General features: G+C 45.8%; 1 protein-coding gene and 1 pseudogene across 2 annotated transcripts; one reads left to right on the top strand and one right to left on the bottom strand.

Moving 5' to 3' along the window:
• Positions 1 to 3,237: 3,237 nt before the first annotated feature.
• LOC115943651 (small nucleolar RNA U3) lies at positions 3,238 to 3,351 on the top strand (annotated as a pseudogene).
• A 122-nt stretch (positions 3,352 to 3,473) lies between these two features.
• STEEP1 (STING1 ER exit protein 1) lies at positions 3,474 to 23,935 on the bottom strand. Of its 2 annotated transcripts, XM_081808330.1 has the most exons (7): positions 23,746 to 23,935; positions 20,929 to 21,046; positions 9,182 to 9,223; positions 6,818 to 6,956; positions 6,171 to 6,260; positions 5,070 to 5,162; positions 3,474 to 3,904 (listed from the first exon to the last, which is right to left on the bottom strand). In XM_081808330.1, the coding sequence occupies exons 1-7, from the start codon at positions 23,867 to 23,869 to the stop codon at positions 3,842 to 3,844; spliced, it is 669 nt and encodes a 222-aa protein (XP_081664456.1). In that variant the 5' UTR covers positions 23,870 to 23,935; the 3' UTR covers positions 3,474 to 3,841. The 2 variants fall into 2 exon arrangements, with proteins under 2 accessions (XP_081664456.1, XP_081664457.1); XM_081808331.1 differs by lacking the exon at positions 9,182 to 9,223.
• Positions 23,936 to 24,159: the final 224 nt, after the last annotated feature.

The raw sequence follows: 24,159 nt of genomic DNA, 5'->3' as shown, positions 1-24,159 counted from the left end.
GGGTGGCTCAGTTGGTTAAGCGACTGCCTTCGGCTCAGGTCATGATCCTGGAGTCCCAGGATCGAGTCCCGCATCGGGCTCCCTGCTCGGCAGGGAGTCTGCTTCTCCCTCTGACCCTCCCCCCTCTCATGTGCTCTCTGTCTCTCTCATTCTCTCTGTCTCAAATAAATAAATAAAATCTTTAAAAAAAAAAAAAAAAAGAACAAACTCAAGGTCAGAAGGTTGAAGGTGAGAGGACTTCAGATCCCCAACCATAGGATCAGGCTGGGTCAGAAAGACGATGGGTAGTGACAGAATGGCAATACTGGGAGAAAACAGGAGGATCGAGGTTCTGTGAAGTGTAGAAGCAGGTTTAGTTCATCATAAGTGATGGTTTTTGTTTTCCTGGAGGAGTATCAGATACTAAAAGCTCAAGTGTAATGGACTGTGCTTTCTTATAACTGAGTAAAAAAATGGAGTAGTTGGGGACACCTGGGTGGCTGAGTCGGTTGGGCATCTGCCTTCGGCTTAGGTCATGATCCCAGGGTCCTGGGATCGAGTCCCACATCGGGCTCCTTGCTCAGCAGGGAGCCTGTTTCTCCCTGTGCCTGCCACTCCCCCTGCTTGTGCTCTCTGACAAATAAATAAATAAAATCTTTTTAAAAATCTTACAAAAAACAGAGTAGTCAGAGAGGTAAAGCAGCAGCAGAATAAAACATCAAGGAAATTAAAAAGGGAAGCTTTTGCCTTAAGAAAAGGAGGTGGTCCACAGTGATAAGGATTGCAAAATGGTGGAGACAAGCTAGTTTTTTAAAAAGATTTTCAATTTCTCTTATGCGGAAGAATTACACTTCCAAATGTCACTAATTATTAGTGGAAACATTTTATAACATTTTACTATTTTATTACGTTTGACAATCTGCACAAACACAAAAAAAAATAGAGTAAGAGTCTCCAAAATTTCAATATGGCTCTTAGTACTAACATTTTTTTTAAAGATTTCATTTATTCATTTGAGACACACAGATACAGAGAGAGAGAGCATAAGCAGGGAGAGAGGCAGAGGGAGAGGGAAAAGCAGGCTCCCCGCTGAGCAAGGAGCCCGATGTGGGGCTTGATCCCAGGACCGTGGGATCATGACCTGAGCCGAAGGCAGACACTTAACGACTGAGCCACCCAGGCGCCCCTCTTAGTACTAACATTAAAACACCGTATTTGCTGCTAAAATCCTACAAGAAAATAAAGAGAATAGAGAAACCATGGCATATCATTTTAGTATTTCAGTATGAAAGAAGCAAACATTAAGGAGCACATGTTTATTTGGTGCTAATGACATCATGATTTGCAGTCTTTTTTTTTTTTAAGATTTTATTTATTTATTTGACAGAGAGACAGACAGAAGAGCACAAGCAGAGGGAGTGGCAGAGGGAGAGGGAGAAGCAGGCTCTGCATCGAGCAGGGAGCCTGATGCGAGACTCGATCCCAGGACCCTGGGATCATGACCTGAGCCAAAGGCAGACGCTTAACCATCTGAACCACCCAGGCGCCCCATGATTTGCAGTCTTAAAGACGAAGCAAAATGTGTAATTTGAACCAGATGTTAAAATGGTTTAGGGATAGTATCTAAGGACACATATTTCAGAAAGTATGTGGAAACGTGACGACACATCTGCTACAGGGAGTCCTTTATGCAAGTGTCTCGACATTGCATTTTACTTGGCTTCTCAACATGAAATTGCTATCTGTTCTCAGTATTAGATTAAAAAAAAAATCCTACAGGAGAAGCAATTCAGCCTAGTTCTATAGTCAGATTTTTGGCTTTATCAGTTCTTGGCTATGGGATCTTGGGAAACTTATGCTCTCGGAGCCTCAGATACTCGTTTGTGAAATGAGAATGAGAACAGTTAGACCTATCTCATGGGACTGTCGTCTTGTTTAGATTTGGATAATACCCCGTAAAGTGCTTTCCATGGCACGTGACACTTAGTAAGTACCCATTAAAGAGTATTATCCTCATCGGTAAACTACTGCTATTTTTGATTATAAGTACTGATAAAATAACCATCCTTCACATCTAAAAACAAAGAGAACAGGTTTAGTGGAAGTAAGAGCATGAGAGCAGCAATGTTAGGAGGCTGTGATCACAGAAGTTTGGATCGCTCTAGAGTCTTGGATCTCAGAGGTTGTGGACATGGCAGCCAGGCTGCGGTCATGGGAGTTTGTGGCTAAAGTGGCATGAAGGTAAAGGTCACTGTTTGGAGGGGAAGTCAAGGAATTGTGAGGAGATTATGGTTGGCCATCCACATGCTGCTGAAGTACCTTTCAGAACAAGGACAGGAAATGAGGTGGGGAGAGGAAGACTCCATTGCAAAGACCTCACTGGATGCAGGAGAATAACTTGGGAAGATGGTAACACAGCCACACCCGTGCTTTCCCAGGACCCCGGCCACCCCTCTTTCTCCCAGTTCTTGCTAGCTCACATCTACCCCCCTACTCCAAGCTACTTTGCCTTCCAAATAAGGAAGGCAGGAAAAAAGCAAAGAAAAATGCCCTATTATTTCCCAACAGCGCCTCGCATACCTGTCTTGGGCGACTGCTCAGTGCAACCCACTGTAGAGAGTACAAGGAGGTTCAAGGCCCCTTCTGGCCCCGGCAGCTTGTAATACAGGTGAAGAGATCACAACAGGCATGTGACACTCCATACTGCTACCACCGAGACAGCGTGACATGAAATATGTTTTTTATTTTTAAAGATTTTACTTATTTATTTATTTGAGAGAGAGAGAGCGTGAGAGAAAATGAGAGAGAGCATGAGTCGAGGAGGGGCAGATGGAGAGGGAGAGGCAGACTCCCCGCTGAGCAGGGAGCCCGACGTGGGGCTCGATCCTCAGGATCATGACTGAGCCGAAGGCAGATGCTTAACTGACTGAGCCACCCCGGCACCCCTTAATATTTAAATAGACAACACTCCTCTACAAATAGCAAATGTGAAATACAAGCTAGCCAACAGATACTTTTGTTTTGTCTCAGTATCATTTCTTACTCTAGGTCTCCCTCCCATACCCACATAGGGAAGCAGTACTCTTTGTAGCTGCCTAATGGACGCTAGTTACCTTGGGTTGCTTAATGCGAGCCCGTTTTCCTTTAGATCTGGGCTACCCTACCCACCCCCCCTTACTCTAATCTGGCTGTTCCTTCTTTAAGTACAAAGTCCGATAAGGACTCACCTATAACTTTACCATTTGAAGTAAAGGAAGCAAGACTATACTTTCAGGGATCATTTCTGTAGTTTGTTACTAGGGAAGTTTCTCTGAACGTGAAGTTAAAGGAAGCTTTATGTAGATTCTGGCTTTTCATGGATTCTTTTTCTGACAGTAGAGATTCAAACCCTAGCCAATTCCTGCCCATCTAAGAATAGAGTCACTTAAAAGAATCAGAGTTGCTGTAACTTTAAATATAATCCACGCCACTTTTTCTATGACACATCATACTACTTTTTTCAAAAATCTATAAACATTTTATTAACTTTGAAGAGGGAAGAAGAACAGCTACTTTAGAAATGAGAGACACTCGAGCACTGATGTGTTCATAGAGTTTCCACACAGCTGAAGAAGTTTACATCAAATGAACAAAAAATAGTACAGAAGACCTATATACAGAAAAGATTTAGAAAGCCCATCTCTAGAAAGCAGGTCAGATGGACTCAAAGACCTCACCAAAAGTAGGAGGAATCGATGGGAAGCAATGGAAAGCCTTCTGCTGGGGCAAAAACGTGGCCACCTGCCCATGGAGTCAAGAAACGGTTCTTTTTCCTCCTCCTCTAAACGCCTGCCTCCGGTCTGGGTTGAGAGAAGGGTCCTGATCACTTGAACTGGTTGTCAATCAAGGTCCCCTTCATCTTTGCTTTCTTGGCTTCCAGTTCAGCCTGGAAAGGAAGAAAAGTATATGCCCTGAGACGTGCCATAGAAATTCTGACTTTCCTTCCTTCTTCTTACTGCCCAAACACTATCCTTTGGTGTTCATTTAGTACAGAAACTAGAATAGTGGTTGGCAGGTCGCTATGAATCTCTGGCAACCGCTTTCCACCCCTTCTGATATTACGGTACAGACAACGATGGTGTCTGCGTGGTAAAAGGCTGCAGTCGAAGGTGATCAGCGCAGGGCTCCTCCAGCCCCAGGCCCCCCAAAGGGCCAAGGGAATGGATACTGTGGTATACCGCTGTCCTATACCTGGCAGAACAGGAAGAGAAACACTGTTCTAGAACGGTGTTACTTCAGGTCGTGCGGTCCACGAACTGTTGGTTGCTGGTTCGTGCAAGATACACGTAAAACCGAGTTAGCATTCAGAAACTTACACAGTCATTTGCCAGAGTAATAACAAAATAAAATAATTTAACAAGAGCACTCGAGGCAAATGCATTTCTGTGGCATTTTATAAATTACAAATCTGCTCTTGACAAATAGGAGACTTAAAAAAAGAAGCAAGCCCCGGTGTTTCCCCTGGGCAAATGTGACAGGCACGGCTCTCGACCACGAAGGCAAGGCAATGCCGCTCCCAAGACCCACCACCTTTGTCAGCAAAGAAGCCTCTCTGGTCATCAGAAGGGCCGGCACAGCCCCTGATGGGGCAGCAACGCAGTGACGTCCGATGGTAAAGAGCTAGCGGAAGCGCATCAGGACCCAGAAGACCCAGCTTGCAGGCGCCATCAGACGGGAAGGGTGCGCGCGCTACGAGGAGCCCGTGACCGACACAGAAAGTGGGGGCGGCCCCCATCCCGGTGCTGCCGATGTAGGCCCTGCTGCCCGCCCTTGCACCCCGGGAGCGCGTCCACAGACCCCGACCTTCACCTCCTGACCTCGGGCCCCAGGTAGCAGGTGCAAGTACCGTTCTGGTCAGGGCGAGCCGACAAGCCCTCTAACTTCGGGCCTGGAGCCCGTGGTCACTGGACAGGGCATGCCGACCGTTACAGGCCAGGGTTAGACAGCTGGCCGCCAGCTACACCAGGGCCCCCCCGGACTTCCTGCAGGAGTTCCCTGAGCGTGGGAGGCTCTCTCAGACCGAGAAATGCCTGCCGCCCTGGGCCACTCACCAGCTCCTGCAGCCGCCTTTTGCTCATGCCCTTGCGCTCCAGCTGCTTTTCGATCACTTTGGCGTTCTGCGCGTACGAGTCGGCGACTTCTCTCTGGGGGAAGAAAAGCAGCACCCGTAAGCCGGCAGTACCAGAGTCAGAGACCGCAGGTGGCAATTCATGCTACTCACATCTCACAATTATTCCGGAAATGGACTCTGTTCCCTTTAAACTCATCAGCTGTTCAATAATCCAGGAGAGCTCAGGTTTCGGCCGAAACCATTTGAAAAATAACCAATGGCATCTCCCTGTAAACCTCATTATACTGAAGGACCACAAAGGTTAGGAGAGCCTCATAAACCACTCGAGCCGGACTGGACGGGACCCGAAACCGTGGAGTCCAATAGGCTTTACACTCAAGAGGGATGAGGGATTTGCCCCATGAAAGCATCTCAAAACACATTAGGAAAATGCCACCGATCCAGTCCAACTCCCCGGTCCTCATTTTACGGATGTCCTCGGGATCCAGGGAGACAGGAACCGGCCCAGGCTCCTCTAGTTTCTTACTAGCAGACTAACGCCTGGGAGCAACATTTCTTTCTTTCTTTTTTTTTTTTTTAAGATTTTATTTATTTATTTGACAGAGAGAGAGAGAGTACAAGCAGGCAGAGAGGCAGGCAGAGGGAAAGGGAGAAGCAGGCTCTCCGCTGAGCAGGGAGCCCGATGCGGGGCTCGATCCCAGCACCCTGGGATCATGACCTGAGCCGAAGGCAGACGCTTAACGACTGAGCCACCCAGGCGCCCCTCTTTCTTTTTTTTTTAAAGATTTTATTTATTCATTTGACAGAGACACAGCGGGAGAGGGAACACAAGCAGGGGGAGTGGGAGAGGGAGAAGCAGACTCCCCACTGAGCAGGGAGCCTGATGCGGGATTGATCCCAGGACCCTGGGATCGTGACCTGAGCCGAAGGCAGACGCTTAACGACTGAGCCACCCAGGCGCCCCTGGGAGCAACATTTCTAATTACTCCGCTACTCGCTACTCGAATGGGCTGGTTTTAGAGTCCCCGTTCCTTCCGGGCCCACCCCCCAACCCAGTTCCCTTGAGAGCAGAAGCACTCACAGCCTCGATCTCCTCTTCCTCCTCATCAATGGTCGACACCGTGACGGAGCTGAACTTGCCCATGTCTTTCGTCCGTTTGGTCATCATGACCTGGAGTCACAGGAGGAGGAATCAGTCTCGTTCACCGCAAGAGGCTCTGTGAGCTGCGCGCGCGCTCCTGCGTGTGTCCACCCGCGGGCGCGCACACATGACTGGTTGCAGGGGGAGGCGGTTGGGGGGGAGGACACACCTCTTTGGGACAGGCTGACCTATCTAAAAGTGCCAATGGGGTGGGGTTTTTTTTTTTTCTTTCTATTTGGATTCTGTTTTTCTAACATTTGCCGTCAAGGCTTTTAAAAGTATATTCAAAAATGAGCCTCCTTCCTTTCGTTTTAACTGTCCACACTGAAAAAAGAAGACATTTCAAAGGAAATCAATGTGAATCAAAACCATACAATTTCTAGCTTTACTCTTGGGACAGCCGTAGGAAAGAAAAAAGAACGCATACTGGATGTTACATGTAACATCGGCTTACCCATAAAGACGGCGTCCTCTTAATAAAGAATGCATCCATAAAGGGCACTTTCCCATTATAATCTTATTTAAAGATGGAGGGTGATCCGTAGATTCGTAGCTATATAAACCAGTCAGTCTCCTTCAATAATTACCTTCTTAGGAGGCTCTTGTTTCTGAGTATAGATGTTCGTTTTGCCAAAGCCCTGGCCGAACTTGACCACTGCTCCGTCCACAATGAAGGTCACGGGGGCATTCTTAGGCTGGGACTGATAGAAGAGTGGCAGGCCACACCTGCAAAGAGCAGAGCCAATCTCTGGGAAGCTCACAAGCCAAATCCCCGAAACACGGACTCCCAAAGTGCGCTCAGACGCTGGGGAACAGTTTTGTTTGTGGCGTAAACTAAGGATTCACTCCTTCCAGTGTTTCCCAAAACAACTTCGTAAGAATCACTGAGGAATCACTTTAAACAAGTAAGAATTTGTTACAACTGCTGCTTGGATTCCCAGGTCCCTCCTTCCGAAGATCGAAGATCGTGATTCAGCAAATTGGGGAGCTGAGGCCTGGGAACCTGTCACTTTCCTCAGCATCCCAAGTGATTCTTATCATTGGAGAAGTTTGGGAAAGGCTGGCCCCTGCCGCTGTTTGCTTTCCAGTTAAAGCTGCCGCCATTCTGGGGCACCTGGCTGGCTCGGTTGGGAGAGCATGCGACTCCGGGTCACGGGGTTGTGAGTTCAAGCCCCATGTTGGGTGGAAAGCTTACTTAATAAATAAAAATTTAAAAATAATAAAAGTTTCCTAAAAATACGTATTTTTAAAAAAACTGCTGGGGTGCCTGGGTGGTGCATCCAATTCTTGGTTTCAGCTCAGGTCAGGATCTCAGGGTCGTGGGACTGGGCCCCGCGTCAGGCTCTGCACTCAGCATGGAGTCTGCTGGGGTTCCCCTCTCCTTCTCACATAAATAGATATATCTTTAGGGGGGGGAAAAACTGCTGCCATTCTTCCAAGAAGTCTGGGTACCTAGCGTGGGGTTTTGTCCGGTTTTGTTTGGGTTTTTGCGGTGTCGAGAGGGAGTATGAAGGCTCCACTGCAGTGGTTAGCAAACTACTCTGTGGAGTAATCGTCGTACTTTCTTTGGTCGGGCAGTTTTACTGTACTTTTTCAGCTACATGAAGTAGACTCATAAGACATGATAAAATGGGGGGCACCTGGCTGGCTCAGTCGGTGGAGTGTGTGACTCTTGATCCTGGGGTTGTGACTCTGAGCCCCACGCTGGGTGCAGACATCACTTAAAAACCAAATCTTAAAAAAAAAAAAAAAAAAAAAGACATGAAACGAAGTTAACAACTCTAATGTGGCTGGGAACTAAAATGTCTTCTCAGGCATTTCCGTGCCTTGATTCTTCCGTCATGAGTCTTCTGAGAGCCGAGATGTAACTGTCGTGCCATCAACAAGATGAACCTTACTGTAGTTTAGTATTCTCACTATTAACGGCCTAAAGCTGGACATGTATACATAGCTTTAAAGAACAGTTTCTAAAGTTCTTGGGTCTGTGGGCCTACAATAGGCTTTATAAATAAGTCTGGATTACATTATGCTATGTTCCATTTACCATATGACCCAGCAATTCCACTCCAAGAGAAAACGCATGTCCCCACCAAGATTTATACTAGAATGTTCATAAGAGCTTTATTCAGAATAGTCAAAACCCTTAGCAACTCAAATGCCCTTCTGCAGGTGAAGAGCAAAACTGGTGCTATGGATACTACTCAGCCACAAAGAGGAACAAACTAGTGATAAATGTGACACCTTGGCTGAAACCCAGAAGCACTGTGCTGAGTGAAAGAAAGCAAACGTAAAAGATACATACTGTACGTAGCAGAACACATGTTGTAGAATTTAGATAACACTTTTAGGAAAGGCAATAACATTTTTAGAAAAGACAAAACCGTAGCTACAGAAGGCAGATCAGTGGCTGCGGTGGGCGGAGGGGGGGGGGGGCAGTGTAGGGTGAAGAAGGGGACTGACAGCAAAGGGCACACGGGGAGCCGGGGAATGGCCTGCATCGTGGCAGGGGTGGTGTTAGAGGACTGCATGCTTCTGTCGGGACTTCTCAAATTGTATGCTTAACACAGGCAAATATGGGGGGCGCCTGGCTGGCTCCGTCAGTAGAGCGTGTGACAGTCTTGGGGTTGCGAGTTCAAGCCCGACAGTGGGCGCAGGGATTACTTAAGGAAAAAAAGGGCAAATTTTGTCATACATAAATCACATGTCTATTGAAAAAATGATACGATGTTAAAAAAAAAAAAAGAACATTTCTGTGACCAGCTGGTCAGAGATGTGACTTTGACTAGTCTATCCGAGGAGCATATTGGTATTTGTGTAGCTGAAGTTCGAAGGCAGCTGGGATCGTAAGGATAAAGATACAACAGAGAATTGTACCCGCCTAATTCTTTTCCAAACACGTTATTGCCTCTCCTTTCTTCTGCTTGGAGAAAGCCGCGCTGTTAGATACCTACTTGGCACACTTCTTCCTGTACTGCCGTTCAATGCCTTCAGGCCTGTGCAGAAAACGGAATTAGAAAAAAAAAGAGATGAACAAATCTCATAACCTACCCGCCTCACTACCTCATTTCTTCAAATGCTAAAAAAGGGCCTTTCGAAAGTTTTCATTTCCTAGATGAACCGGCTAGTTGAACGTGTATTAATCTTAAGACATCCCCGCCTCCCACACACGTTTCCTGAGCCCCGAGGACGGGTCAGGCGTCCCCCTGACCCGGGGGGGGGAGGGGTAGAAGCTATAGTCATAGCAACGGCCAGGGTCACGGGTAACAACAACAACAGCAGCGCTAATACTAGCAACCACGTGTACACCGTGCTCAAGATCACCCGGAGTAAGTCACTTGCGCCTTGGAGCGACGCTGTGAGGTCGTTCCTATTACCATTCCCATTTGACGGATGAAGGCCCCCAAGCACAAACCAAGCACATGATTTGCCCCAGGTCGGAGTCCGGAAGCAGAATAGGCTGAATTCAAGCCGAGGCCGCCACGCTCAAGAGCCCACAAGACTGCCTTAGGTAAGCAACTCTGCCACCCACCCAGATGCTTAACGGAAACCCGGGGACTCATCCTTGATTCTTCTCTTTCCCTTATTTCCCACACCTAGTCCATCAGCAAATCCTACGGATTTATCATCTCCAAAAAAAGATCCTGAACCTGTCTGCTCTGCTCTACCTTCCGGCCACCATCTTAGCCCAGGCCACCAGTATCTCTTCCTTGGCCGACTGTCATAGCTTCTGGACTGGTCTCCTCACTTCCCCTCCCCTTGTTTGTTTCCATTTTTAATAAGCAATATGCATACATGGTACACATATGAGTACAAAGAAAAGCAAATATCCTCCCCACCCACCCTTCACCCACCCAGTTCTCTTCCCTGGGGGGCAAATATTGTTTCTGGTTTCTTCTGTTCCTCCCAGAGATAACTGATGATATAAGCAAAGAATCCTTATTGATATATAAATAAAATATATTTTATTTCTTTTCCTTTTTAGACAAATGCAGCATACCTTACACTGTTCTCTACTTCTTTGTTGTTGTTTTTTTTTTTTTTAAAGATCTTATTTATTTGACAGAGAGAGACACAGTGAGAGAGGGAACACAAGCGGGGGGAGCACGAGAGGGAGAAACAGGCTTCCTGCGGAGCAGGGAGCCCGATGCGGGGCTCGACCCCAGGACCCCGGGATCATGACCTGAGCTGAAGGCAGACGCTTAACGACTGAGCCAGCCAGGCGCCCCTCTTTGTTTGCTTAAAAATGTGTCCTGGTTAGAAAATATATATGTGACCCTTCCTTACCAATTGACAAAGAGGTGTCCCATGCTTCATAAGGGCTGCATTGTATTCCTTTGTGTGGATGAACCGAAATGTCTTTTACCTGTTGGATAAATTCCTAGAAGTGTATCCACTTTATTTTTTTTTAAAAGATTTTATTTATTTATTTGATGGAGAGAGAGACAGCGAGAGAGGGAACACAAGCAGGGGGAGCGGAAGAGGGAGAAGCAGGCCTCCAGCCGAGCAGGGAGCCCGATGCGGAACTCGATCCCAGGACCCTGGGATTATGACCTGAGCCGAAGGCAGACACTCAACTGACTGAGCCACCCAGGCGCCCCGCGTATCCACTTTAAATTCTGTTAAATACTGCCAAATTACTTTCTAGGGAAGTGGAACCAATTTATGTTCCCACCGCCAAAGTGAGAGTTCCTGTTTCTCTCCAGTCTCACCAACACCGAATGTTATTAAATTGCACGACTGCCAATCTGGCACGTGAAAACTGTGCTCTCACAATTTGCATTTCCTTTTTTAAAGAGTGAAGTCAGGCATCTTTTCCATATTTTATAGGCATTTGTGTTTTCTCTTTTTGGGTGAACTGTCGGTTCATATCTTTTGCCTGTTGAGTTGTCTTTTTATTGTCTATTAAGGAGACTTGCAAATGTTGACAGGCCTCATAAATATTTCTTCCCCAGTTTGACATCTGTCTTTGACTGCCCCCCCCGGCAATGTGGAAATTTTAGATTTTTGTGCAGTCAAATCAACAGCATGTGTGCATGCGTGCACGCATGTGTGGTATTCAGTTAGGCCTTCTCCATTCTAAATTCATACCTAACATACAAACTTTAACTGCTATTCTAGAATCTGCTTCCACTACTGTTTCGCTCCAAATCATTCTTTAAACAGAGGCAAGAGTGGCTTCCTAAGACACCTAGAATAAAATCCAGCCTCCTTACCATGTAGGCCTCCCAGGCACCAGCTGAGCACAAAATTGGGCCCCCGTCTCTCTCACAGATGCCCTCCCTCACTATGAACTAGCCACACCAGGCTTCTGTTCTTTGAACAAACAAGCGCTTTCCCACCTCAGACCTTTCACACACACGCTTCTCTCTCCCTGGAATGCTCTTCTCACTGCTTTCCCCTTCTCATTTTCGGGGTCTCAGCCACCTTTTCAAAGAGGTTTTCATGACCCACCTCAGACCTTTCACACACACGCTTCTCTCTCCCTGGAATGCTCTTCTCACTGCTTTCCCCTTCTCATTTTGGGGGTCTCAGCCACCTTTTCAAAGAGGTTTTCATGAGATTCTTTGTATGAGCCCTTTGTTTCATTCACAGGACTTCCCCTAATCATAATGACTTTATTTTTCTGTCATCCCACTAGACTGTAAGGTCCATGAGATCAGAGATTAACGGAGACCATGCCTGTCTGACCACTCTATCCCCAGAGCCGAGCAAAGTACTGGAAACAAAATAGACATGCAATAAACATTGGTTGAAAGAATTCTTTTAAGAATTCGGTTTAGTGAGGAAAATTACCATCATGGAGGTAAGTTCTTAAATGGAGAAATGTGTACTGGGAACGCAGAGGTGGGAGTACCAAGTCTGTCCGAGGCAGTCATGGAAAGCTTCACAAGCAGGTGATTGAAAGCCAACAGTCCTGATAGAAAGTGGTATTTCAAGCAGTGGGAATACTATGTGCAGAGCCAAAACAGCACAGCACATTCAGGGAATTACACAGTCTAATGTTAGTAGGACTTTAAAAAAAATCAAGAGTACTACGGGTCTGACAGAAAAAGATCTGTTAAGATTATACTATGAATGACCATATGGCAACAAATTAGATAATTGAGATGAAATGGGCAAACTCCTAGAATAGAACAGAAACTGCCAAAACTCACTGGAAAAGAAACAGAAAATCTGAATAGACTATTCCATGTAAAGAGATTTAATTAGTAATCAAAAAACTCTGCACAAAGAAAAGCCCAGGACGAGTGGCTTCACTGGTGAATTATACTAAAAGTTCAAAGAAGAATTAATAGCAACGCTTCACAAACTTTGCAAAAGAGGAAACACTTCCCAGCTCATTGTATGGAGCCAGTATTACCCTGATACCAAAACCAGACAGAGGCACAACGACAACAAACTAGAGATAAGTATTGCTTAAGAATACACAGGCAAAACTCCTCAAAAAACAAAAAATACCAACGATCTGAATCCAGCAGCATTTAAAAAAGATCATACATGACCAAGTGGAATTTATCCCAGGAATGCAAGATTGGTGCAACACATAAAAAATAACCAAAGCAAGACACCACAGTAATAGAACAAAAGAGAAAAAAAAACACACGATCATCTCAACATCTCAACAGACACAAAAGAAAAGCATCTGACAAAATTCAAAACCCTTTTAATATTCCAGGAATAGAAGGGAACTTTCTCCACCTGATAAAGGGCATCTATGAAAAACCCACAGGCACTAACAGTTACCTAACAGTTACATAAACTAATATCATACTTAATGGTGAAAGACTGAAAGCTTTTTTCCTAGGATCAGGAACAAGACAAGGATACTCACCCTCAACCCTTCTATTCAACATTGTACGAGGAGTTCTAGGAAGCACAAGTAGGCAAGAAAAAGAAGTAAAAGGCATCCAGATTGGAAGGGAAAAAGTAAAACCATCTCTATTTGTAGATGACATGATCTTACATATAGAAACCCTAAAGAACACACAAACATATACACAATTAGAGCTAATAAGTTTAGCAAGGTTGCAGGTTACATGATCAATATATAAAAATTAATGGTAGTCCTATATACTAAAAATGAACAGTAAAGGGGCGCCTGGGTGGCTCAGTCTTTAAGCATCTGCCTTCGGCTCAGGTCATGATCCCAGGGTCATGGGATCGAGCCCCACATCAGGCTCCCTGCTCCGCGGGAAGCCTGCTTCTCCCTCTCCCACTCCCCCCCCTTCCTTGTGTTTCCTCTCTCGCTGTCTCTCTCTCTCTGTCAAATAAATAAATAAAATCTTTTAAAAAAAAAAAAGAACAATAAAAAATAAAGTTAAGAAAATTCCAGTTACAATAGCATCAAAAATAATAAAATACTTAGGAAAAAGTTAACAAAATAAGTGCAAGACTTGTGCAATGAAAACTATAAAACATTACCGAAAGAAATTAAAGAACACCTAAGTAAATGGAACGACATCCCATGCTCGTGGACTGAAGACTTAACATTATTAAGATGGTAATACTCCTTAAATGAATCTACAGCTTCAACACAATCCCTATCAAAATCCAAGCTGGCTTTTTGCAGAAATTGACAAGCTGATACTAAAATTCACATGGAATTGCAAGGAATCTAGAATAGCCAAAACAATCTTGAAAAAGAACAAAGTTGGAGGACTCACATTTGCTGATTTCAAAAACCACAAAAGCTACAGTAATCAAGACAGGGTGGTACTGGCATAAAGATAGACAGATCAATGGAATGAAACTGAGAGTCCCAATAAACCCACACATACATGGTTAATTGATTTTTGACAAGTGTACCAGACCATTCAAAGGAGAAAGAACAGACTTTCAATAAATGGTACTGGATATCCACATGTACAAGGATAAATTGATTAGATCCTTACCTCACACCATCTAAACAAATTAACTCAAAAAAAATTTAACTCAAAATGGATGAAAGGCTTAAACCTAAGAACTAAAACTATAAAACTCTTAGAAGAAAATGTAGACATAAATCTTCAAGACCCTGAATTAGGCAATGGTTTCTTAGATAAGACTCCTACAGCACAAGCAAAGATAAAAATAACTGGACTTGATTAAATTAAAAACTTTTATGCTTCTAAGAATACCATCAAGAGAGTGAAAAGGCAATCCACAGAATGGGAGAAAACATTTGCAAATCATATATCTGGTTAGGGGCTTAGTATCCATAATACATGAATTCCTATGACTCAGCAATTAAAAGACAAATACACCAATTAAAAAATGGGCAAAGAATTTGAAAAGACATTTCTCCAAAGAAGATATGCAAATAGCCAAAAGGTACATGAGAAGATGCTCAACATCATTAGCCAGCAGGGAAATGCAAATCAAAACCACAATGAGATACTATTTCATGCATACTAGGATAGCTATAATCAAAGAGACAGACAAGAACAAATATTGGTGAGATATTGGAACTCTCATACATTACTGATGAGAATGCAACCGCTTTTGAAAATACTGTAACAGTTCGTCAAAAGGTTAAACATAGAATTACCATATGACCCAGCAATTCATTAGTATACACCCATGAGAACCAAAAACACATTCACACAAAATCTTGTACACACGTTCACACATTTACATTACCCGTAATAGTAAAAAAAAAAAAAAAAAAAAGGGGAAAGAGCCCAAATGCCCATCAACTGATGAACAGATAAACAACATGTGGTATGTCCATACAATGGAATGTCATTCAGCCACAAAAAAGAATAAAGTACTGAGTCATTCTACATCAAGGATGAACCTTGAAAACATGCTAAATGAAAGATAGTAGACACAAAAAGCTATAATATTTATGGTTCCTTTTTAATGAGGTATCTAGAATAGGCAAATCCATAGGGACAGAAAGTAGATTAATGGTTGCCAGGGGCTGGGGGAGAAGGAAATGAGGAGTGACTATTATTAGGTACAAGGTTAGTTTTGGGGGGTGATGAAATGCTCTGGAATTGGTGATGATAGTTGCACAACCTTGTGAATATACTAAAACCACTGAATTGTACACTGTAAAATGGTGAGTTTTATGATATATGACTTACCCCTCAATTCAAAATACTAAATCTCTGAGGGTGGAGCTGAGGCATTAGGGCTTTTTTTTAAGTGTTTTTTTTTTTTTTTTTTTTAAGATTTTATTTATTCATTTGACAGAGAGAGAGATAGCGAGAGCAGGAACACAAGCGGGGGAGTGGGAGAGAGAGAAGCAGGCCTCCCGCGGAGCAGGGAGCCCAATGCGGGGCTCGATCCCAGGACCCTGGGATCATGACCTGAGCCGAAGGCAGATGCTTAACGACTTAGCCACCCAGGTGCCCCGATAAATGTTATTAAAAAAAAAAAAAAATCAAGGGGCACCTGGCTGGCTCAGTTGGTAGAGCATGCGACTCTTGATCTCAGGGTCGTAAGTTCAAGCCCCACAATGGGCGCAGAGCTTACTTAAAAAAAGAAAAAGAAAAAAAAAAAAATCAAGGAGTACCAGGAGACAAGGATCACAGAGAGCCTTCAGGCTTCGATTTTACCCTGCTAACCATGATTTCTAAAATTGTACTCAACCATGACCCCTAAATGAAACTAGATAGGGGGAGGGGAGGAGTCCTTAATGGGTTGGGCTCGACTCTTCCCCAGTCACAGCAGCTTCCTGCTTATTTATACTTCTGGACAAGCACTTCATTTGAAGAAAGGATTCATTGTCTAAAAATGTTTGAAAAGCACTGCTATAGGTGACGAGTCACTGAAAGATTTGAAGCAGGAGACTTATGTAATGTGCATTTGAGATCACTCAGACAGTAGACAACAGACTGGAGGAGAACAAAATGAAAGGCAAAAAGACCAGATAAGAGGCTGCTTCAACAGCCCAAGCAAGCGATGGTAGGTACTGGAAAGATGGCACTGCAGCAGGGCTAAACAGGAGGCAACTACAAGAGAGACTGGAAGGCAGAGTCAACAGGACATGGTGAGCGACTCGACTGGTGTGTGCAGGGGATGGTGGGGTTGGGGATGGATGAGACAAAGGGAGGACTGGCTCGCAGATTCCGGCTTGGGCCACTGCATGAATGGGGGTGTCACTGTGGGAGGAGGAGGAGAAGGAAGGAACTGTATTTGGCTGATAGTTAGAGACCTGTCTGCAGTGGCTTCAACACCATGGTTTGTTCTCCTGTAAAAGACATCCAGAAGAGGGGCGCCTGGGTGGCTCAGTCGGTTAACCGTCTGACTCTTGATTTCGGCTCAGGTCATGATCTCAGGGTCGTGAGATCAAGCCCCACATCGGGCTCCATGCTGGGCATGGAGCCTGCTTGGGACTCTCTCTCTCCCTCTACCCCTGCCCCCCACTGTCTCTCCCCCTCTTAAAAAAAAAAAAAAACGTGGTTCATGGCCATGACCGGGACCCAAGGACAGTGATGGCGAAAGCTCTGTAATTCTTGTGGCCTTTCCTTCCCGGTCCCAGGATGGCTGCCAGTCCTCCAATCATCACGTCTGTTTTCCCAAAAAGCAGGAAGGAATAAGACTAGAAGAGTAAAAAGGCCTTCCCTTGGAAGCCTCATCCAAAAACTTCTATCCCTTTTACTTGGCAAAAGTGAAGTCACATTCAGAATCTTACGGGTCTTGGGGGGGCGGGGCAGGCACTGGACTATACACCCTAACTTTGCAGATGCCAGTATACAGGCAGGTATAAAAGAGGAGTGTCTGGTGGTGCTGGGTCAGCCCATCTGCAGTATTTCCTTACTAGAGAAATGAGGAGTTTGGCCTTGGTCATGTTGGATCTGAGACAGAACATCAAGTGAAGAGGTAGAGTAGGCAGTTAGATATACAGTTCTGGGTACAGGAGAGAAACGTAGGCAGATCTAGATTTTGTGAGTCACCAGCACGTAAGTGTAACTGACGCCATGAAAAGTTGTGAGAACGTCCAAGGAGAGTATAAAGAGAGAGGGGGTAAGATCCAGGTCAGAACCCAGGGGAATACCAACATTTAAGGGGCAGGCGGCAGAAGAATCCAGAAGACTGAGAAAGCCAAAGAAGTACGAGAATCTCCAGAGCAGCTTCACAGAACTCAAGGAAGGAGAGCATCAAGGGAGGCAGGGTCAACAGACAGACAGAAAAGCACTGGATTTGCAACAGTGGGACTGCTGGATGGGAAAGGGGGCCCGGGGAACAACAGTGTCAAAAGAGAGGCACTTTAGAATGGAAGGCTTGGAGGGGGACCGTGATGGGCTCCAGGGCATATGTACACTTTTTTTTTTTTTTTTAAAGATTTTGTTTATTTGGCAGAGAGAGAGGGAACACAAGCAGGGGGAGTGGGAGAGGGAGAAGCAGGCTTCCCGTGGAGCAGAGAGCCCGATGCAGGGCTCGATCCCAGGACCCTGAGATCATGACCTGAGCCGAAGGCAGACGCTTAACGACTGAGCCACCCAGGCGCCCCCCCCCCCTTTTTTTTTTAAAGTAGGCTCCATGCATGTAGCCCAACACAGGGCTCAAACTCACGGCCCTGAGACCAAGACCTGAGCTGAGATCAAGAGCCAGACACTCAACCGACTGAGCCCCCCCAACAGGCCCCTGGGATCCTGGGCATATGGCGTGCAGATTGCACGTGTTCCGCAACTGGTGCTCTCACACACAGCTGGCTAAGGAGGGAGAATGGGCCGAAATGCCCCCAGGGGAGCACACCAGAGTGGGCCACTGGACAGACTGCTCATGATTAGAGCAGGAATGACGTCAACTGGGGGGAGGGGTGGGAAGGGAAGTTTACCCTGCCTTGTTGGTAAACTCTTGAGAACGCTCTGGCCCAACAGAGTCACTTGGCCAGAGGCCAAGAGCCTGGGCAATACCTGGCCCTAAGGCTAGGTCCCAAAGCTGGCTCGCTTCCAGGAACAGGCTGGTTCGATGCCAGGGTTTCTACTTCAGACTAAAGCCACTCCGTTTTCTGGCCTCTGGGTGAGGGCATCTGCCTTTTAGTGCCATGGGGGCCTGTGGCCTGCTGTGTTCTTAGATCGGTTTCAATATATAGTAATACTATTATAATTACTATATGTAACTATGATATATATATAATAAACACATCATAAATATCTTAGTGATCTTAAAGAGAGCGAGAGCGAGTGAGCTCAAGCAGGGGGAACAGCAGAGGGAAAGGGAGAAGCAGACTCCCCGCTGAGCAGGGATCCCGATGTGAGGCTCGATCCCAGGACCCCAGGATCATGATCTGAGCTGAAGGCAGACGCTTAACAGACTAAGCCACCCAGGCACAGTTGGCAATTTTCAAAATCAGAAAACTAAATAAGGGTTAATGGAGGGAGAAAAAGCATAAGACAACGGGTTAGCTTTAGATAGGGCATCTTACTTGTCAACCTTCCTATTTACCATAATGGAGTATTTTCCATGTTTCCCGAAGGGCATTCCTTTGTAGATTTCATCAATTTTATAATCTGGTTGTATTATTGGCCTCGAGTTGTATCTGGTATATAACCAATTTCCTCTTCAGCTGCACAGTTCTAGAAGCCCAGTTGTCACAATGGTGCTCGAGGCCTGATTTGCTATTGAATGTCACCTAGCGGTACTTCCTTTCGTTACTGTGGGCTGACAACAGTTTGGTTTCTTAAATTAACATAGCAAGATGTCAGCCTGTCGCTTTTCCCAGCTCAACGCTAGAATACAAGCTCCATACAGGCAGGGTTCTTTGCTTGTTGACTGGTTGTACGGGGTTGGATGGTATCCCTTAAAAAGTCATGTCCTTCCAGGAACCTCAGAATGTGACCTTATTTGGAAAGAGGGTCCTTGCAGATATAATTAGTTACAATGAGGTCATGTAGATGAGCAGAATGTGCCCTTAATCCAATGTGACTGGTGTCCCTATAAAAAGAAGAGAAGAAAAACAAGAGACCGAGACACAGGGAGAAGGCCATGTGTTGATACAAAGACTTAAGTGTTGCATCTACAAGCCAAGAAATGCCAAGGATTGCACGCCTGCGTGGCTCAGTTGGCTAAGCGTCTGCCTTCGGCTCAGGTCATGGTCCCAGGATCCTGGGATCAAGCCCCGCATCGAGCTCCTGCTCAGCGGGAAGCCTGCTTCTCCCTCTCCCACTCCCCCTGCTTGTGTTCCCTCTCTCGCTGTCTCTCTCTGTCAAATAAATAAATAAAATCTTTAAAAATAAAATAAAATAAAAAATGCCAAGGATTGCTGGCAACCACCAGAAGCTAGGAAGGGCCAAGGAAGGATCCTCCCCTAAAACCTTCAGAGAGACCATGGCTCTGCCAACAGCTTCATTTCAGACTTCTAGCGTCCAGAAATGGGAGACAATTTCTGTTGCTTTGAGCCACCTAGTTGGCGGTACTTTGTGACAGCAGCCCTAGCAAATAAATACACTGGCATGTCACAGGCTTCTGGACAGGACCTGGCACAGAGCGGGAGCTCAGGAAATGAAATGCGTGGGAAGGAACATCTGGACTTTTTTTTTTTTTTTAAAGATTTATTTATTTATTTTGAGAGAGCGAGAATGAGAGAGAGAGAGTACATGAGTGGGGAAGGGTCAGAGGGAGAAGCAGGCTCCTCGCTGAGCAGGGAGCCCGATGCGGGACTCGATCCCGGGACTCCGGGATCATGACCTGAGCCGAAGGCAGTCGCTTAACCGACTGAGCCACCCAGGCGCCCCAACATCTGGACTTTTTAATTCCCTACAACTGACCTCTCTGTGGCCTCAGGCACCTGTTGATAACCACCCTCCCCAGACATACGCACTTCCTGATACTCTCGCCTCCCGTTTTCCACATCGCCAGGTTCCAATTATTTTGTCTGCTTTTTAAATGTCAATGTTCCCCAGGATTATATCTTCAGTCCTCTCTCTTCTTGCTTCACATTCCATGCTATGTTAGCCCTTCCCAGGTTTCAATTCCTTACCTCAACCAAGGACTCCCAAATCTCAAACAGATCCAACCATGTCACTCCCCTGCTTAAAAGAGAGAGATGGCGCTTGCCGGCAGGTACGGTCCAAACTTGCCTACTTCAGCATTTTACTCTGTCCCCGCCTCAGGATGCACGAACCCCTTCCTGTAAAGTCACCTGGGCTACAGTCACCAAGGACCATTCCGAGTTCCCAAGCACACCGTAAGTGCTCCTTTCAATGCTTCCATATTCCCTCCACCGGGATGCTCCTCAGCCCCCTCATCTCCTTGCTGAAATCCTAGTTCGAGGCCAAACACAAATGCCATCATCTTTTGGTGCCTTTCCTGACCACCTTTCAGGAGAATGACCCGCTCCCAGCCGTTTTCCCATAGCTTTTGGCTCACAGCTTTAGGCATTTTATCCTATCACAACAGGTGGCCCGCTCCCCCACTGAGCTGTGGGCTCTGCAATGGGAAGGGCAGTACCTTATTCATCTCCACAGAGCCAGTCCCCAGCTTGGTGCCTGGCACATGGCACACTCCGAGACATCACAGGTTGAATGAACTCATTCTACTTGCAAAAAAACCAAATTACAGCTATCAAATAGCACATTAGCACATCTCAGCAGCATTTCAACAAAGCACAGCAAAGGTACTGCTGCATTAACAGAAGTTAGAGAGCTCACACAAATGTCAAAGTGTTGGGCCCATAAGAACCACCTGTTTAGCACTAGATGGGGTACTCACATTCCTCAGAACCAGACCGAAACACAAGAAGGAAAGCCTAGCATCAACCTCTTACCTCCGAAGATACATGGTCTCCTCGTCTTCCGTGTTACAAAACTTGTGGGCGTGTTTGGCAGCATCAATCACACGGGACCGATCCCGGGGCCTCATGGGCAATTTCTCTAACTGACAGTCTGAAGAAATGGAGTAAGATTCGGTCACCAGAGCCACTGAAAGGTACCCTGGGGCAATCACAAGTGTTCAGTGGGGCCCTTAGCACTATAATATTTTACTATAATTACTAAGGCTTATGGAAGCCTATTATTGAATTTCCCAACTGAAAATGACATGGTGTCAGAAGATCTGGAGCTCTGTTACCATCGTGGCGATCTTTGGCAAGTTACTTCCTTTTGTTTTTTTTTTTTCTTTCCTTATTTGAAGGATAAGTAGATGACAATATCTCAAAAGTCCCTCCCAGCATGGCAAGTTTGCTGTGTTTCTGTGATCACAGTACACTTGGTTTGCATTCTAATGCATGAGAATCAGATGAGACAATCAAGCGTCCTGAAACGCCTATGAGGAGGGCATTGGGAAAAGTGGTTAAGCGCTTAGAAAAAGAGAGAGAGGGTCGGTGCTATGCTACATGTGGCGAGGAGTGTCAGTCTGAAAGCAATGAAAACATACAGGAAATAAATGAGGTGCAGTTAAAAAGCAGACGGAAATTGATATAATGCAAATGAAGTACCTAAAGGGTCACAGAGAAGTCAAGTGATCACAGTGATTTGAGATTAATGGAGGAAGGGGCGGGGGAGTTAGCACCAGGCAGTCTGCATGTTCATTAATCTTCACAATGACCTGCTGGAGTAGACATTTTGTATTCCTAGTTTAGAAATGAGGGAACTGAGGCTTACAAAAGGCAAGAGACTTGCCACACATTTACTAAGAGGGAGAACAAGAATTCAGACTCAACTCTAGGTGATTAAGAGCGAACTCATTTATACAACAGATTCGAGGGCTCTCTACGTACCAGGCGCAGTTCAAACACAGTGCTGGGGATTCGGCAAAGGACAAAGCAGAGTCCCTGCCCTGATGAAGTTTACATTCTAGTGGAAGAGGCAGAAAATTTAAAAATAAGAATTATATAACATGACCTTGGATAATGATAAGTGCTAATAAAAAAAATTAGCAGGATATTAAGAGGATGGACAGTGATCTCAGATAGTGACAAGGGCTACCAAGAAAAATCAGGCAGGGTAAGAGGACAAAGTGTAATAAGGGTGCCATTTTAGATAGTCAGGGAAGAGTTTTCTAAGGAAGGGATATTTCAGCAGAGACCTGGATGAAATAAGAAAGCACCAAGGGAAGAGGGTTCGAGGCAGGAAAAAACAGCAACCCCAAAGACCCTGGGGGCAAAACATTTTGACATGATGAAGAAAAATCAAGAAGGCTACTGCAGCTGGAGCGCAGTGAGCCAAGGGAAGAGTGTTAGGAGACGAAGTCCAAGAGGTAGCTGAGGATCTGAACATGCAGGGTCTAGGTACGGACTTTGGTTTTACTCTCAGTTTTACAGGAAAACACCAGTTTGGAACAGGACTCTGGTTGCTGTGCAGAAAACAGACCACTGGAGACAAGGAGTGGAGAGTAAGAGGCTGTGGCAATTCCAGGTGAGGGATGATGGTGGCTTGGACTAGAGCGGCAGAAATGGAAGTGGTAAGAAGTAGTCAGATTCTGGAAAGATTTTTAAGTACTGGCAGGATGTGTTGATGGACTGGATGGGTGTAAGGTAAGGGAAAGAAAAGTCAAGCCTGATTCTGAGATTCTGGGTGACTAGTGCTACCACTGACTCTGCACTAGGGTGGAACAGTGGCGAGCAGTAAGTACGGGATCATGAAGTCGATTTGAACACGACTGTTTTTGAGAGACCCATCAGACATCCAAGTGGAGACAGGGAATAAGCAGCTGGAGTGTGAAGGGAAATGTAGGTTAAAGATGAACATTTGGGAGGCATCAGCATGCAAATGGTATCTAAAGCTTGGGAATGGCTGTGGTCACTTAGGGAGTGAGTACAAATTGAGAATAGGTGAGAGGACTGAGCCCTAGGGGCTTGCGGTGCCTAAAAATCGGAGTCAGAGAAGGAGCCAGACACTGAGGAGGGGCAAAATCAAGGTAGGAGGAAAATCGGGACATTGTGGAGTCTTGGAAGCAAATGAAAAAAAAAAAACTGTTTTAAAAAGGATGGAATCATCATCTCTGTCAAATGACACAGATGAGGACTAAAATGAGCACTGATAATCGACCACGGGGACTACTAACAGGTTCAGTTATTGACCTTGAAGGTGAGGTGGGAAGAGAAGTCTGCCCGAAGTGAGGTCAACAGGCAATGTGAAGTGAGGATGCAGTGACAGGCAATATAGGCAACTCTTTTTAGAAGTTCTGCTAAAAAGGAAGCAAAGAAATGGGGTTACAGCTGAAAGAGAACGTAGGATCAAGGGAACTAGTTTTATTCTCGTTTAAGAGCTATGACAGCATCCTAGTACGCAGCAAAAAGGTTACAAAGTTTCTAGAGGCGGAGTGGGAGGAAAGGGAGATAAACAGTCTATTTTTTCTGAAGGAGTAATTTAGTTTTGAGGGAAGCCTGGATACACTCAAGGTTAAACAGAAAAGCTGCCCTGGAGTGGGGCAGGGAAGCATCAGCATGGAGCAGGAAAGCCCACCAATCTTCCAAGAGACGCGCCTCCCAGATCACAGCCAGAGAAAATCTGCCCTCGAGAACCCGAAGTTTCGCTTCTCGCAGACGCCCTCCAGTTCCCGAAGATCACATCCAGAGAATATCCGCCCTCGAGAACCCGAAGTTTCGCCTCTTGCAGACGCCCTCCGGTTCCCGACTACTTACCCAGCACCAGGACCATCTGGCCACACAAACAGTAGTAGACGTGGAGGGGCTTCTCGCCGTCGTCATACTCCTCCCGATCCCGGGTGTCGGAGCAGACTACCGACCGGGACACTACTTTCGGCATCGTTCGCGGGAGCAGCCCGAAAACGCTCTGCCAAAACTAAGGGTCGCGCAGAAATGACGTCACAGACGGGCGTCGAGCCTTTTCCCAGCCGCAACGCTGGTCACGTGTCAGTAGCGTTCCTGTGGACTTCCGGGCCGGACCATTAGGCCCGGATGCGCGGGGGCGTCCTGAGCCTTCAGAACTTCGTTTGCCTCGGCCTGAGTTAGGTGCAACTGCTTTACTTGGGACACTCTTAATACTATTTAAATTATTCATGTATATTTCTGTACACGTATGTATATGCAGATACA

Source organism: Leptonychotes weddellii, chromosome X (genome assembly GCF_054177405.1).
Source record: "Leptonychotes weddellii isolate Sample4059 chromosome X, ASM5417740v2, whole genome shotgun sequence".
Classification (NCBI taxonomy): domain Eukaryota; kingdom Metazoa; phylum Chordata; class Mammalia; order Carnivora; family Phocidae; genus Leptonychotes; species Leptonychotes weddellii.
The sequence above is the reverse complement of the archived record's forward strand: the minus strand, read 5'-3'. Positions and strand labels throughout refer to the sequence as shown.